General features: G+C 47.0%; 1 protein-coding gene across 2 annotated transcripts in view; it reads left to right on the forward strand.

Annotated features, from left to right (window-relative positions):
• The first annotated feature begins 1,817 nt into the window (after positions 1-1,817).
• Positions 1,818-15,741, forward strand: part of LOC116989849 (E3 ubiquitin-protein ligase TRIM39-like) — a 41,913-nt gene continuing 27,989 nt past the window's right edge. Inside the window, exons 1-6 of one of the 2 annotated variants that reach the window (XM_033047416.1) lie at positions 1,818-2,398; positions 2,484-2,579; positions 5,455-5,688; positions 6,999-7,021; positions 7,114-7,250; positions 9,229-9,807. In XM_033047416.1, coding sequence (XP_032903307.1) covers positions 1,988-2,398; positions 2,484-2,579; positions 5,455-5,688; positions 6,999-7,021; positions 7,114-7,250; positions 9,229-9,740 — 1,413 coding nt within the window. In that variant the 5' untranslated portion in view covers positions 1,818-1,987 and the 3' untranslated portion in view covers positions 9,741-9,807. Of the gene's footprint in view, positions 2,399-2,483; positions 2,580-5,454; positions 5,689-6,998; positions 7,022-7,113; positions 7,251-9,228; positions 9,808-15,741 lie in introns of those variants that run through there. The other variant, XM_033047415.1, reaches the window with a different exon arrangement.

The raw sequence follows: 15,741 nt of genomic DNA on the forward strand, positions 1-15,741 counted from the left end.
ATCAGGAGGTTATGTTGAATCGGTATGAAACACAGGTTTGGACCCAACTGGTGCATCAAGCCTATTTGTGGTCACCAAACTTAATGAATGAAGCGAGGATCATCGGGAGGGGGCAGGAGATATTCACTGGAATGGTTTCAAGGATGAGGAGATTCGGATCGAGGGTGAGGCTGGAGAAGCGGGTGCATGTTCTCTGTGGAGAAGGGAATTTGAAAGCTTTCACAGAGGGTTCAAGCTCGGGTCCGGTGTGGAGAGGGGGAATTGGGAATTGGGGGGAGGAGGGGGGGGGGGGGGAGGTTGTGGGTATTTCCCATGTGTGCGAAGTTCAAATGGGCACAGATTTGAGAGAGAGAAGCAACAAGGGAAATATGGCTCGGAGTGTGGGAAGGAATTGCAGATGCTGGTTTAAACCGAAGATAGACACAAAATGCTGGAGTAACTCAGCGGGACAGGCAGCATCTCTGCAGAGAAGGAATGGGGGACGTTTCGGGTAGAGGCGGTCTCCAGCATTTTGTGCCTATCTGAGGGGAATAAGGCTTTTCAGTTTAGTTTATTGTCACGTGTTTCGAGGTACAGTGAAATACATTTGTTGCGCTTTATCCAGTCAGCAGAAAGACAATACATGATTACAATCGAGCCACTTACAGTGGACAGATACTCGATGATGAAATAACGTTTAGTACAAGGTTAAACCAGCAGGGTCCGATCATAGTTAAAGTGAGAAATGTTGAGGAGGGAGTAGAGATTTAAGAGTGTGGGGCGATTGTAATATGTTATTGTAGATCTGCATCGCACGCAAATAGACGCCTTGGTTGGGCGCCATCTCGGAAGCATTAGCGGCAAGAATGACCTGCAGGGGCGGGAGGAAATGCTGCCAATTGGGCTTTCGATTCTGAGTGTTCCGTGTTCCACACTCACTGATTCCACGGTGGCGCAGCGGTAGGGTTGCTGCCTTGCAGCGCTTGCAGCGCCAGAGACCCGGGTTCGATTCCGACTACGGGTGCTGTCTCTATGTTCAACCCCGTGACCGCGTGCGTTTTCTCTGAGATCTTCGGTTTCCTCCCACACTCTAAAGACGTACAGCTATGTAGGTTGATTTACTTGGTGGATGTGTAACATTGTCCCTAGTGTGTACAGGATAATGTTAATATTCAGCCTGACAAAGGTCTCGACCCGAAACCTAATCTATTCCTTCGCTTCATGGATGCTGCCGCACCCGCTGATTTTCTCCAGCATTTGTGTCTACTGCTGTTTGAGAGACAGGTGCACTGTTGTGGAATAAAATAAGGGCGGAGGGAGGTCTCCGTCCATCCTGATCCCGGGCTGTGAACGGAGATGCGGGCGGCGGGTTCCACTGCCCAACAGGTGCAACGTCTCCTCAGGTTACACCCGAGGCTTCCTTAGCGCCGGGCCCCGCCCCTTTCTGTCCTGCCTTAGTCTTTCTGGTCCATATTCAGGCCAGTTTAATGTCCAATCTACCCCTCCCTCGTGTGAGGTGAGTTGGAAGCGGCCAGGACATCTTCACACTGAACACTTGCAGCCAAATAGCACTCATTGCCCGGGACGGCAGCGGGCGCAGCGACACGGTATTGTGGGGGTTGGGTTTAATTTAGTTGAGAGATACAGTGCACAAGCAGGCCCTTCGGCCCACCAGTTCCTCGCCGACCAGCGATCCACGCACATTAACACTATCCTACACCCACTAGGGACATTTCTTACATTTACCAAGCCAATTGCTTACATTTTCTAAGCATTTGAGTGTGTGAGGAAACCGAAGATTTCGGAGAAACCCCACGCAGATCACGGGGAGAACGTACACACTCTGTACAGACAGCACCCGTAGTCAGGATCGAACCCGCGTCTCTGGGGCTGCATTCGCTGTAAGGCAGCAACTCTACCGCTGCGCCACCGTGACGGGCACGTGACCTCGACGTCATTCAGCAGCTCCACGTCAGTGACAAACATTGAACCAGGAAGTGGAGATAAAATGGCTTCGAAACACCAGGTCGAGAATTTAACCGAGGAGGTAGTTTGTCCCATCTGCCTGGATTTCTTCACCGATCCGGTGACACTGGAGTGTGGGCACAACTTCTGCCGCTCCTGTATCACACAGAGTTGGGACAGGGAGGCGAGAAACTCCTGCCCGGAATGTAGAGAGGAGTTTACAGACCGCACCCTCAGGGTGAATCGGGCCTTGGTTAGACTGTCTGAGAAAGCTCGAACACTGAGCCTGAATCTCATCGCGAAGGAAAGTAAACTTCGCTGCGAGAAACATCAGAAAGAACTGAAGCTGTTTTGTGAAACGGACAAGAAACTGATCTGTTTGAATTGTGCAACTGTGCAGGAACACAAGACTCACAGCTTCATGCTGATAGACGAAGCAATTGAATTCTACAAGGTAAAACCAAATCGATTTTGATAAATGTGTAATATTTTCTTTATTGTCTGACATTTTTATTCTCTGATCTGAACCCCAACCCCAGGAACAGGTGAAATCTTCTTTCGAATCTCTCACAGAAAAGAAATCAGTGATCGCGCAAATGGAGCAGGAACAGAAAGAGAGCATTTCTGGAGTTCAGGTGAGGCTTTGTACTATCGATTTCATTATTTGGTGTAATTATGATCCCTCTGATGCGTGTAATAATGGGCACCTCTATAGAGCTCAGTAGTCGAGGACCCGTGACCTTGGGAGCGGTTGGGCAGCCAAGGACTTCACTCACTAGAGCGCAGGAGTCTGAAGAATGATCTATTGCAGGTGTATAATATCACGAAACAAAATGTCAGGGTGAATACTCAGTCTTTTACACTAAGTGGGGCGTGCGAGCATGCGAGTGCATAGGTTTAAGGTGAGAGGGGACAGATTATGAACATTAATACGAACATTAAGGGCAACTTTGATAGTGGGTATATGGAACGAGCTGCCAGGGGAGGTTGTTGATTCGGGTACCATAACAATATTTAAATGATATTTGAACAAATTCGTGGAGAGAAAATTTTAGAACCAGGTGAACCAAATCCGGAGAGGTGGAAATAGTGCAACTGGGGCAATAGACAATAGACAATAGGTGCAGGAGAAGGGCATTCGGCCGTTCGAGCCAGCACCACTATTCAATCGATCATGGCAGATCATCCCCATTCAGTATCCCGTTCCTGCCTTCTCCCCATATCCCTTGACACTGCTATGCTATGCTGAAGAGCCCTATCTATCTCTCTCTTGAAAGTATCCAGAGAAACAGCATCCAACACCCTCTGAGGCAAAGAATTCCACAGACTCACAACTCTCTGTGTGAAAAAGTGTTTCCTCATCTCCATTCTAAATGGCTAACCCCTTATTATTCAACTGTGGCCCCTGGTTCTGGACTCCCCCAACACCGGGAACACATTTCCTGCCTCTAGCGTGTCCAAACCCTTAATAATCTTAGATGTTTCAATAAGAATCCCTCTCATCCTAACTTCCAGAGTATACAAGCCCAGCCGCGCCATTATCTCAGCATATGACAGTCCCGACATCCCAGGAATTAACCTTGTAAACCTACGCTGTACTCCCTCAATAGCAAGAAAGTCCTTCCTCGAATTAGGGGACTAAAACTGCACCCAATACTCCAGGTGTGGTCTCAGTAGGGCCTTGCCCATCTGCAGAAGGACCTCTTTGCTCCTGTACTCAACTTCTCTTGTTATGAAGGTCAACATGCCATTCGCTTTCTTCACTGCCTGCTGTACCTGCATGCTTACTTTCATTGAATGTTCAACAAGGACCCCCAGATCCCGTTGTACTTCCCCTTTTCCCAACTTGACACCATTCAGATAATAATCTGCCTTCCTGTTTTTGCCAGTAAAGTAGATAATCTCACACTAATCCACATAAAACTGCATCCACCCACTCCCCCAACCTGTCCAAGTCATCCTGTATTCTCATAGCATCCTCCTCACAGTTCACACTGCCACCCAGCTTTGTGTCATCAGCAAATTTGCTAATGTTACTTTGAATCCCTTCACCTAAATCATTGATATATATTGTAAATAGCTGCAGTCACAGCACCGAGCCTTGCGGTACCCCACTAGTCACTGCCTGCCATTCTGAAACGGACCCGTTAATCCCTGTCTGCCAACCAATTTTCTGTCCATGTCAGCACTCTATCCCCATACCATGTGCCCTAATTGTGCCCACTAATCTATGTGGGACCTTATCAAATGCTTTCTGAAAGTTCAGGTACACTACATCCACATCCACTGACTCTCCTTTGTCCATTTTCCTATGTCATATCAGCCTAACTGGTCTCTGTTTTCTCCAACATTAGCTACACCCACCCCCCCTCAATCCACACGAACTGTTCGTGAATCTATAGAACATTGTAAAATGATCACCGATGCATCCACGATTTCTAGAGGCACTTCCTTAAGTACCCTGGGATGCAGACCCTCAGGCCCATTGGGATTTATCAGCCTTCAGTCCCATCAATCTATCCAACACAATTTCCTGCCTACTGTGGTTTCCTTCAGTTCCTCCGTCACCCCAGATCCTCTGGCCACTACTATATCAGGAAGAATGTTTGTGTCCTCCTTAGTGAAGACAGATCCAAAGTACCTGTTCAACTCATCTGCCATTTCCTTGTTCCCCATAATAAATTCACAATTTCGGTCATCAAGGGTCCAACTTTGGTCTTAACTAATTTCACATATCTAAAGAAGCTTTTATTATCCTGCTTTATATTCTTGGCTAGCTTACCTTCGTACCTCATCTTTTCTCCCCATATTGTCTTTTTGGTTATCTTCTGTTGTTCTTTAAACATTACACAATCCTCTTGCTTCCCGCTCATCTTTGCAACATTGTACTTCTTCGCATTAATTTTTATACTGTCCCTGACGTCCCTTGTCAGCCATGGTCGTCCCTTTCTCCCCTTGGAATTTTCCTCCTAGGAATGAACTGATCCTGCACCTTCTGTATTATTCCTAGAAACACCTGCCATTTTTGTTCCACTGTCATCCCTGCTAGGGTATCTTTACAGTCAATTTGGCCAAATCCTCCCTCATGGCTCCATAGTCCCCTTTGTTCAACTATAACACGGACACCTCCAATTTACCCTTCTCCCTCTCAAATTGTAGATTCAAACTCACCATATTATGGTCACTACCTCCTAATGGCTCCTTAACCTCAAGTTCCCTTTATCAAATCCGGTTCATTACATAAGGTCTTGTCGGTTACATTACTTTCACCAGATATTTCAGAATTATCAAGACGAGCTCTTGAATTGCCAAGGTAATGATAGCTATGGATTACATATGGGTAAATAGAATTAGTGTAGATACGTACAGAGCCCAGCATGGACATGTTGGTCCGAAGGGACTATTTCTGCACTTCAGGACTGGGATTCACTTGCCAAATGTCACCTTCCATGTCATAAAGAAACAAGGCAGAGTGACATAATATATTGATTTTAATCTTTCATCTGACAGGAAGAGTCACACAACCTTCAGTCACAGATCACATCCCAGTTTGCTGAACTGCACCAGATATTCACTGAGAAAGAGCAGCGCTTCCTTGGAGATATCCGGGAGGAAGAGGAAAAGATTGTAAAAAGAATGAAGAAAAATCTTCAAGAGATTCAAGAGAATTTAAATTCCATTCAAGAGGAACTCTCAAAGTTACAGGAACAGATCGACCGCAAGGCCAATGTGATATTTCTTAAGGTGAGGAGTTACAATACAGTTTGGATAAATGAAAGTGCACAGTCACAAAATGGTGGGTTAAATTTCTGAAATAAATTTACCACTAATTCAGTACTGGGTCAATATTCCGTCTGTTCCATCTACTCACCACATTCGACAACAATGCCCCAAATCCCTCTCTACATAATGGACATTCGGCCCATCCACTGCTGTCAGTTTTCCTGCTCCGCACAAGTCTCACCCCACCTACTCACAACATCCACCAGCAGTGCCCACAGTTGCCACATCCCTCGTGTTTATCCACATGTATTCCCCTCCCCATGAAATTACCTCAAATTACCAAAGAAACTCACGAAGTGTGCAGTCTTTCCTGTAAGTTTGATCCTCAGATCAATGGCAGATTTTGCACTAACACTCCTTGCACATTCTTGGTTCTTTGTTCATTCGTGTAATACCCTCAAGCTGTGTCAGCTGGGGTCAGAGTTGCGAAATGGGAATTTTCAGCTGCTCCTAAAGTTCTATGGAATTGTTTCTGTTGTGATGTGAACCATCAGTCCCAATAAATTCAGGAACAAAATCAAGTGTTGGAGCAACTCTGCGGGTTCGGCAACATCTGTGGGGGATTTGGATGGGTGACGTTTCGGGTCGGGACCCTTCTTCAGATTGTTGTTGTGAGGGGTGGGGAGCTGGAAAAGCGATGGAGTTTGACAAAGCCTCATGACTGGCAAAGGATACAGGTGAGGGAGGTTTGCCTGGCAGTTGTGTGGACATCGGCTAGAGATGAAAAGTGTAGAAAGGGGGTCAGGTAAGAAAAGAGGAGAGATATGTTGCCAGATGGAGGATTAGAGGAGAAAGGGTTCTGGGGGAATGGGTAAGAGAGCGGGTTGGTGTGAAAAATGGAAGCTCATTAAGCTGGGCACATGGAAGAAATGGGGTAATGGGGAGAGAGATTGTGTTACCTAACATTGGAGATGTCAATGTTCATTCTGCTGTGTTGTAAACTACCCGAGCGGAATATGAGGTGCCGATCCTCCATTTAGCGTTTGACCTCACTCTGTCAATGGAGGAGGCCCAGGACTGGAAGAACAATATGGAAATGGGAAGTGGAGTTGGAATGTTTAGTAACCGGGATGTTCCGCAAATCTGGGTCACTTAGTCTACGCTTGGTCTCGATGATGTACAGGAGCGGGCCGAACCGAAGCGTCACCAATCCACATCCTCGTGAAACGCTGCCTGCTACGCCGTGTTCCAGCACTTTGTGTTTTATATAAGATGGCATTTTGCATTTCTTGTATCTCAATGAATTGAGTTTTGTGTTTTATTTATTTCAGGATGAAGCTGGTCGGGAGAGCAGGTAGGACATGCTCTAGACTGAAACTCTGTGTGGATGTGTAATGTAACACCAATTACATGCTCAATGTATCACCATGTGTTTACTGTTTGCAGTGCGAGTGTTGATACTGAATCGTTGTCAGTGACAGATGCTGCCCCGGCCTTTGAAACGATCTATCGCCCCTTTGTGTTGAACACAATGATAACAGAAATATCTGATGCCATTAAGCGGTGTAGCTTTTCACCTTACGGTAAAAATATTCAATTCTCTGTTTTTTTTAAACTAACATACCCCCCACCCTCCCACACAGGCACATACACACACACACACACACACACACACACACACACACACACACACGCACACCTTCTCCCTCCATCCCCCACCCCATCCTCCTGCAGATTCTTGACCCCCCCACCACCACCATCATTTCCCTGTACCTCACCTGCACTCGTATCCATTTCTCCCCTCCACCACATCCTCCACCACATCCTCCACCACATCCTCCACCACATCCTCCACCACATCCTCCACCACATCCTCCACCACTTCCTCCACCACATCCTCCACCACATCCTCCACCACATGTACATCCCTACCTCGGGCTTCACAATGCACACCCCCTTCCATCCTTATCTCACACCGTTTGTCTTTTCCTCCCTGGCATTCATCCAACAATTGGCCTATCAAAACAATCCTCTCGCTGGTATCCGCCTCTCACTTGTGTTGGGTGGAGATAGAATCCCACCACTAGCCACAACTTCCCATCCCCACCCCTTTCCGCTTTCCGCAGACCGTTCCCTCTGCAACTCCCTGTTTCACTCGTCCCTTCCCACCTAAACCACCCTCTCTCCAGCTATTTCCTCCTGCAACCGCAGGAAATGCAACACCTGTCCCTATACCTCCTCCCAACGACTTCGTCCAAAGACCACGACAGTCTTTTCAGGTGAGGCAGAGGTTCATTTGCACCTCCTCCAACCTCATCTACTGTATCCACTGTATCAGGCACGGACTCCTGTATATTGTGGGGTACTGATTGTAGATGAACAGCCATTATCAGATTGAATGGCGGTGCTGGATCGAAAGGACAAATGGCCTACTCCTGCACCAATTGTCTATTGTCTATATGGCGAGACCAAGTGCAGGCTTGGTGATCGCTTCACTGAACACCTCCGCTCAGTCTGCCTAAATATACCAGATCTCCCGGTTGCTAAACACTTTAACTCTCCCTCCCATTCCCACAATAACATTTCTGTCCTGGGCCTTCTCCATTGTCAGTGTGAGGCCAAGCGCAAATTGGAGGAACATCAGCTCATATTTAATTTGGGCAGCTTACAACCCAGAGGTATGAATATTAACTGTTCTAAATTCAAGTAGCCCTTCCTTTCACTCACTCTACATCCCTCCCCATTCACATTTCTCCAACCAGTTTGACTGTCTCCGATTACATTTTATCTCTGTTTGCTTCGTTGTTACCTTCTCCCAGCCAACATTGATCTATGCTACATTTATCTTGATCTCCATCCCTTTGTTAACGTTTTCACACCTTGTACTTGCTTTTCTCGGTCTCTCCCTCTCCCCTAACTTCGGTCTCGACCCGAAACGCCGCCCATTCCTTTTCTCCAGATAGGCTGCCTGTCCCGCTGAGTTACTCCTGCATTTTGTGTCTATCTTTGAAACAAAACCTATCCATGTTCTGCAAAGATGCTGACCCAGCCTCTGTTAATCACTTCAGCACATTCTGTCTCTTTAGTAAACTTGCATCTGCAATTCATTCTGTTAAATAAAACGGACATCGATTAATATCTCCTCATTTATCAGACACATGTGAGTAACGTGTAGATGCAGAGCTTGTGTGGAATTATGGGCTGAGGGGGAATTGTCGTTTTATTCCAGTAGCAAACGCAGCTGCCGCGAAGATTCACTTTCACACAGGCAGCTGGAGATGGGAGATCCCTGAACACAAGCCGACAGCCGCACCCCTCCCTCTCCACCACATCTCTACGTCCTCTTTAACCACCTCTAATTACCACTCGCATCAACCTCCTCTTCCTACAATCTCCACCCCACGCTCCCCCCCCCCCCCCCCCCCCCCCCCCCACCCGCCCCACCACCATTTCCCACCACGACCAGCAAGGGGGAGAAACCCCGGGCAAGGCGTCAGTTGTTGCTGCCCGAGTCTCCCCCCGACCCCCGGCGACTCTCTGATTCTCTGCTTCTCCCCCCAGTCTCCGTCACCCTGGATGTGGAAACAGCGCATGCGCAGCTTGAGGTGTCTGAGGATCGGAAGAGGGTGAGACGGACCCGGAGCCGGAGGAGTCTCCCTGACACCGGGAAGAGGTTTACAGTCAATCCGCGTGTGTTGGGATCGGAGGGATTCACATCGGGGAGACATTACTGGGAGGTGGAGGTGGCGGGGAGTCGAAGCTGGAGGCTGGGGGTCGCCGCAGAGTCTGTGGAGAGGAAGGGACCGGTCACACCGAGCCCAGGGACTGGATTCTGGAGCATCATGCGGCTGGATGACGAGTTTGATGCATTCACCTCCCGTCCCATCCCCGGGAGGGTGGGAGTTTATCTCAGTTATGAGTCCGGGACAGTTTCATTTTACGACGCGGACACCAAGTCCCATCTCCACACCTTCACTGGGAATAAATTCACGGAGAAACTTTATCCTTTCATCGGTATTGCGGATGAAAACCAGTGGCTGAGAATCTGCTCCGGTTCCGCTCCGGGTGTGTAAAAGGGTCGGGTCCCGGGACCGGCGTCAGGAGCGGGGCTCAGGGGCTGTGGGGCAGAAACCTGGTGGACAACAGATCGGCGCTGAACGAACGGCTCCCATTTAATCCCCAAATTCCGCGTCGTGAAACAAACCCCAGTGAGCGCGGAAATAAAACCAGGGGGAATGTAAATGTGGGAAGAGTGAAATAAACAGCAACTGAAATCAGAGCTGTCTGTCTGTCGATCCGTTCATTTTAACGCGTTAACCGCGTCCGGCAACGGAACAGAAATTACTTTTGTGAAATTATAAAGTTGAAACAATCTCCCTTCCCGCGGGTTCAGCAGCAGCCGCGGGCGGCGGGTCCTGAGCTCCGGGCTCCCCCGGGGCCTAAAGTCCGTCGACTCATTGTATTTACAGCGTGTTTGCAGCATTTGTTCTCCACATAACAGATTCGTTTTCTTCGGAACGCATCTTTGGAAGAATGGGTTCAAACCGTATTCCCGGTTCCAGGTGGGATCCCGTTGTGCTCAGGCTCTGCCTGTCTCTCTGTAGGATACGTAGATCATTCCGTGTTTCAGTCGCCGACAGACCCATCCCTCACCTCTCTCTCGGGTACATCATGTCTGTATCGGTGCTGCTTCCTGCTCTGGTTCACCACTTTAACGCTTCAACTCCCTCACTGCCTGTCTCCAACCAGCTCCCACTTTCCTCTGCTCGAGCCCCGACTCTTCCCTTCGCTTTCTCGCCGTCTCTGTTTACATTTACACGATGTCCTCGCATTTCTTTTAGGAGACCCCAAAGTATTATACAGGCGTAAATCGATTTAAAATGCAGACATGAATGGGAACGGAATTGCAGGAATGAATTTGCAGACGGAAACATTTATTTAAACATTCATTTACACAATCTACCAGCTGAAACTTTAATCACCGCCCTCAGCCCAGGAGAGAGAAAGGGTCATGAGTATTGAATTGTTATACGTACCGTGACGGAGTAATGCAATTCTTTATTGCCTTAACCTGAGCTTGCATCTATATTACTCCTCATGAGTTTCTCTCCCTACACTGCGGCGCCACACAACTTCTCTTCCTGGCTCCAATGTTAGTAAATAATCCTCGGTCCTCATTCAAGGAATGTTGCCATTCCATCCCCCATGTTCGTAATCTTCCAGATTTGTAATCAGTATTCCCAACTCCTAACTAAGTGCGTTGCAAGGTCTCTGACTCGGTCCTTTTTTCCTGAGCCCAGATATCTGTTGTGTGGGTGGACAAAGCTGAGATAGTCAAGTGGGTGAGGAAAACATAGATGAATTTGGGATGATGGGTCCGCAGTTCGTCGGCAGGATTTGTGGAGAGAGAACCTGAATTGGTATCCCGAGTCTCTGGTCGGAATTTGCCCTGACCTGCGCATTAAAACATTTTCTGTTATTGATTGTGTTGAAGTCCTGAATTCACGGAGACACGAAAGTCTGCAAACTTGCATCATTGCGGCCTGATGCCGGGTCTCGGCCCTTGACACGTCTTCCTCCACAAATACTTCTTTACATTTTTAATTCTACCAGAAGATTATTACTTGCACCTGCATTGAGGGACCTCCACTATTCCATCCCATGCATGTCAGGAAGTTTTGGTCATTGCATTGCCGCCTTCAGCCACCAGATGACGATAACAAGCTTGTATTTGTGTTAGAAACATAGAAACATAAAAAATAGGTGCAGGATTAGGCCATTTGGCCCTTCGTGCCTGCACCGCCATTCAATATGATAATAGCTGATCATCCAACTCAGTATCCCGTACCTGCCTTCTCTCCGTACCCCCTGACCCCCCTAGCCACAATGGCCACATCCTTTTTCCTTAAACAGTTAATAAAATACCATCTTCCATAACCATACACAGCCGCTGCTGCTGTCCTTCTACCGATGCGCCGTGGAAAGTATCCTCTCCTATGGCATCCTGGTGTGGTTTGCTAGCTGCACTGTGGCTGAGAGGAGGGCGCTGCAGAGAGTTATAAAAACTGCACAGAGCATTACAAACGCTCAACTGCCCTCCTTGCATGATATATATAGGGTCGGATGCTTGTGCCGGGCCACAAACATCAAGCAGGACACATCCCACCCTGCCAACCACCTTTTCACTCTGCTACCCTCTGGGAGGCGATTCAGGTCTCTGAAGGCTCGCACCGGTAGACTAAAAAATAGTTTCTACCCTTGTGCGATAAAAGAGCTTAATTCCAACAGAGAACACTGGGGAAGCAAAATGAAATTCCAAGAAATGCAACATTCTTTTAAAATTCTTTTTAAATACTTATTTATTATTTTTACTAATAAGTGTACATATGTGTCAATGGTTGTCGTGTGTGTATTTTTTTAACTGGAGGAGATGTAATGGATTTTCGTTGCACAGTAATGTGCTATGACAATAAACGTATTCATTCAATCATTCATTCATTCATTCATGCATTCATGCATTCATTCATTCATTCATTCATTCATTCATACATTCATTCATTCATTCATTCGTTCATTCAGTCATTCATTCTTCATTTTCTTAGACTTTGAGCATCTCCTGGCTCTTGTGTCTCAACTCTCTGCCGCCACTCACTGTATTCCCATCAGCTCCACTGCCTACACTCATTTCCCGCACTCATACCACCCCTCACCCTATCATGTTCCCCTTCCCTCCACCCCTACACTAACCTACGCTGGGGTCACGTCAAGCAGCCAATTCACCGAGATCACCTCACGCCTTCGGGAAGTGGCAGGAAACCGGACCACCCGCGGGAAAAGCACGGGTTGAATGAACAAAGTCCACACAGTGAGAACCCACGTCGTTGGATCTCGCTGGCGGCTGCAGTAATCACTGGAACACTCCGCCAGCCACAGCAGCGTTTGTGATGGGGGGCAGGGCAGTGAATGTATCGACTAAATAAGATGCACGCCACCCAGATAAATCGTTATAGGTTGAATCAGGAGTTAAAATTGGCATGTAGCAAAGGTAATGCTGTGGTTGTTATGGGAGATTTCAACATGCAGGTAGACTGGGAAAATCAGGTTGGTACTGGACCCCAAGAAAGGGACTTTGTAGAGAACCTTCATGATGGATTCTTAGAGCAGCTTGTATTGGAGCCTACCAGGGAGAAGGCAATTCTGGATTTAGTGTTATGTAATGAAACGGATTTGATGAATTAACTTGAGGTTAATGAGCCATTAGGAGGTACTGACCATAATATGGTCAGGTTTAATCTACAATTGGAGAGGGATAATGATAGATCGGAGGTGTCAGCGTTACAGTTCTATAAGGGGGACTATGAGGGAGGAGCTGGCCAAAATTGACTGGAAAAATACACTAGCGGGGATGAGAGTGGAGCAGGTGTTTCCAGGAATAATACAGAAGGTGCTGGATCGGTTCATTACTAGGAGGAACAATGATTCTAAGGGGAGTAAGGGGCGACCGTGGCTGACAAGGGACGTCAGGGGCAGTATAAAAATAAAAGAGAAGTACAACGTAGCTAAGGTGAGCGGGAAGCAAGAGGACTGGGTAATGTATAAAGAGCAACAGAAGATAACCAAAATGACAATACGAGCAGAAAAGATGAGGTACGAAGGTAAGCTAGCCAAGAATATAAAGGAGGATAGTAAAAGCTTATTTAGGCATGTGAAGTGGAAAAAAATAGTTTAGAGCCAAGTTGGACTCTTGAAGACCGAAAAAGGCGAATATATTATGGGGAACATGGAAATGGCAGATGAGCTGAACAGGTACTTTGGATACGTCTTCACTAAGGAGGACACAAACAATCTTCCTGATATAGTAGTGGCCAGAGGATGTGGTGTGACGGAGGAACTGAAGGAAATCCACAGGAAATGGTGTTGGGTAGACTGATGGGACTGAAGGTTGATAAATCCCCAGGGCCTGATGGTCTGCATCCCATGGGACTTAAGGAAGTGGCTCTAGAAGTCGTGGATGCATTGGTGATAAATGTCCAATGTTTTATAAACTCTGCATCAGTTCCTGTGGATTGGAGGGTAGACGAGTTAGCCTGACAAAGGAAGATGCTTGAATCAATTATATAAAATGAAATAGCCGCACATTTGGATAGCAGTAACAGGTTCGGTCCGAGTCAGCATGGATTTACGAAGGGGAAATCATGCTTGACTAATCTTCTGGAATATTTTGAGGATGTAACTAGGAAAATGGACAAGGATCAGAAAGCATTTGATAAGATCCCACATATGAGATTAGTGGGCAAAATTAGGGCACATGGTATTGGGGGTAGAGTGCTGGCATGGATAGAAAATTGGTTGGCAGACACGGACCAAAGAGTAGGGATTAACGAGTCCCTTTCCGATTGGCAGGCAGTGAAATTTGTTCCTATTGTGTGCAGGATAGTGTTAATATGCGGGGATCGCTGGTCTGCACGGACTTCGCAGGTCGGTGCGGACTCGGTGGGCCGAATGGCCTTTTTTCGCGCTGTGTCTCTAAAGTAAACTAAACTGAAATAAACTGATCAGCAGACACGGTGAACCTTTACAAACTGCTATGAATGTTATAGGGTCATATAATCAGGGCCGGCCTCAGGGGGTGCGGGGCCCAATTGGGAACAATTTTGGTGAACCCCAGATTCCCAGCCAAGGTCTGTCAGCCCAGTTATTTAGTATATATTATGAAATTGTACACTAGGTGCTATGGATTCTACACTGTGTGTGAATCTCTCCTGCTCCCTCCCTTTGACTGTCGGTAGCTCCGCCGGCTTCCAACCATTACCGTAGCTGCTAATTATGTGATTGGACACAATGCCCTTGGATACAGCGGCTGATTGGACGGGAGGAGACCTATTTTGTGATTGGACGGGAATTTTCAGGCAAGCTGGTTGGTGATTGGATGCAACCCGCTTAGAGACAGCGATTGATTGGCCGCCAAATAAAATTGTCAAATAGGAAAACAAAAATCGCTGGTCGGTGCGAACTGAGTGGACAATCTGGTTGTATCTCCAAACTAAACAGTATAACATGCAGGTACATTAATTTAAAATTAAATTCAGTGATTATTTCACACGATCTCTCACTGTGTAAAGCTCAATATCTGACCAATTTCTGTTTAAAACGTTTGGTCTGCCGTGAGCATTTTTCTCTCCCAAAATAGATCATATCTAAAACAGATCAACGAACCAAACAGAAGTTGGACGCAGTCATAGAGACATAGAAACATGGAAAATAGGTGCAATAGCAGGCCATTCGGCCCCTCGAGCCTGCACCGCCATTCAATATGATCATGGCTGATCATCCAACTCAGTATCCTGTACCTGCTTTCTCTCCATACCCCCTGATCCCTTTAGCCACAAGGGCCACATCTAACTCCCTCTTAAATATAGCCGATGAACTGGCCTCAACTACATTCTGTGGCAGAGAATTCCAGATTCACCACTCTCTGTGTAAAAAATGATTTTCGCATCTCAGTCCTAAAAGATTTCCCCTTTATCCTTAAACTGTGACCCCTTTTTCTGGACATCCCCAACATCGAGAACAATCTTACTGCATCTAACCTGTCCAACCCCTTAAGAATGTTGTAAGTTTCTATAAGATTCCCCCTCAATCTTCTAAATTCTAGCGAGTACAAGCCGAATCTATCCAGTCTTTCTTCATATGAAAGTCCTGAATCCCAGGAATCAGTCTGGTGAACCTTCTCTGCACTCCCTCAAGAATGGCAAGAATGTCCTTCCTCAGATTAGAAGCCCAAAACTGTACGCAATACTCCAGGTGTGGTCTCACCAAGACCCTGTACAACTGCAGTAGAACCTCCCTGCTCCTATACTCAAATCCTTTTGCTATGAATGCTAACATACCATTCGCTGTCTTCACTGCCTGCTGCACCTGCGTGCCTACTTTCAATGACTGGTGTCCCATGACACCCAGGACTCGTTGCATCTCCCCTTTTCGTAATCGGCCACCATTCAGATAATAATCTACTTTCCTGTTATTGCCACCAAAGTGGATAAACTCACATGTACTCACATTATCCTGCATCTG

The sequence above is a fragment of the Amblyraja radiata genome, chromosome 30, assembly GCF_010909765.2.
Source record: "Amblyraja radiata isolate CabotCenter1 chromosome 30, sAmbRad1.1.pri, whole genome shotgun sequence".
In the NCBI taxonomy this organism is placed as follows: domain Eukaryota; kingdom Metazoa; phylum Chordata; class Chondrichthyes; order Rajiformes; family Rajidae; genus Amblyraja; species Amblyraja radiata.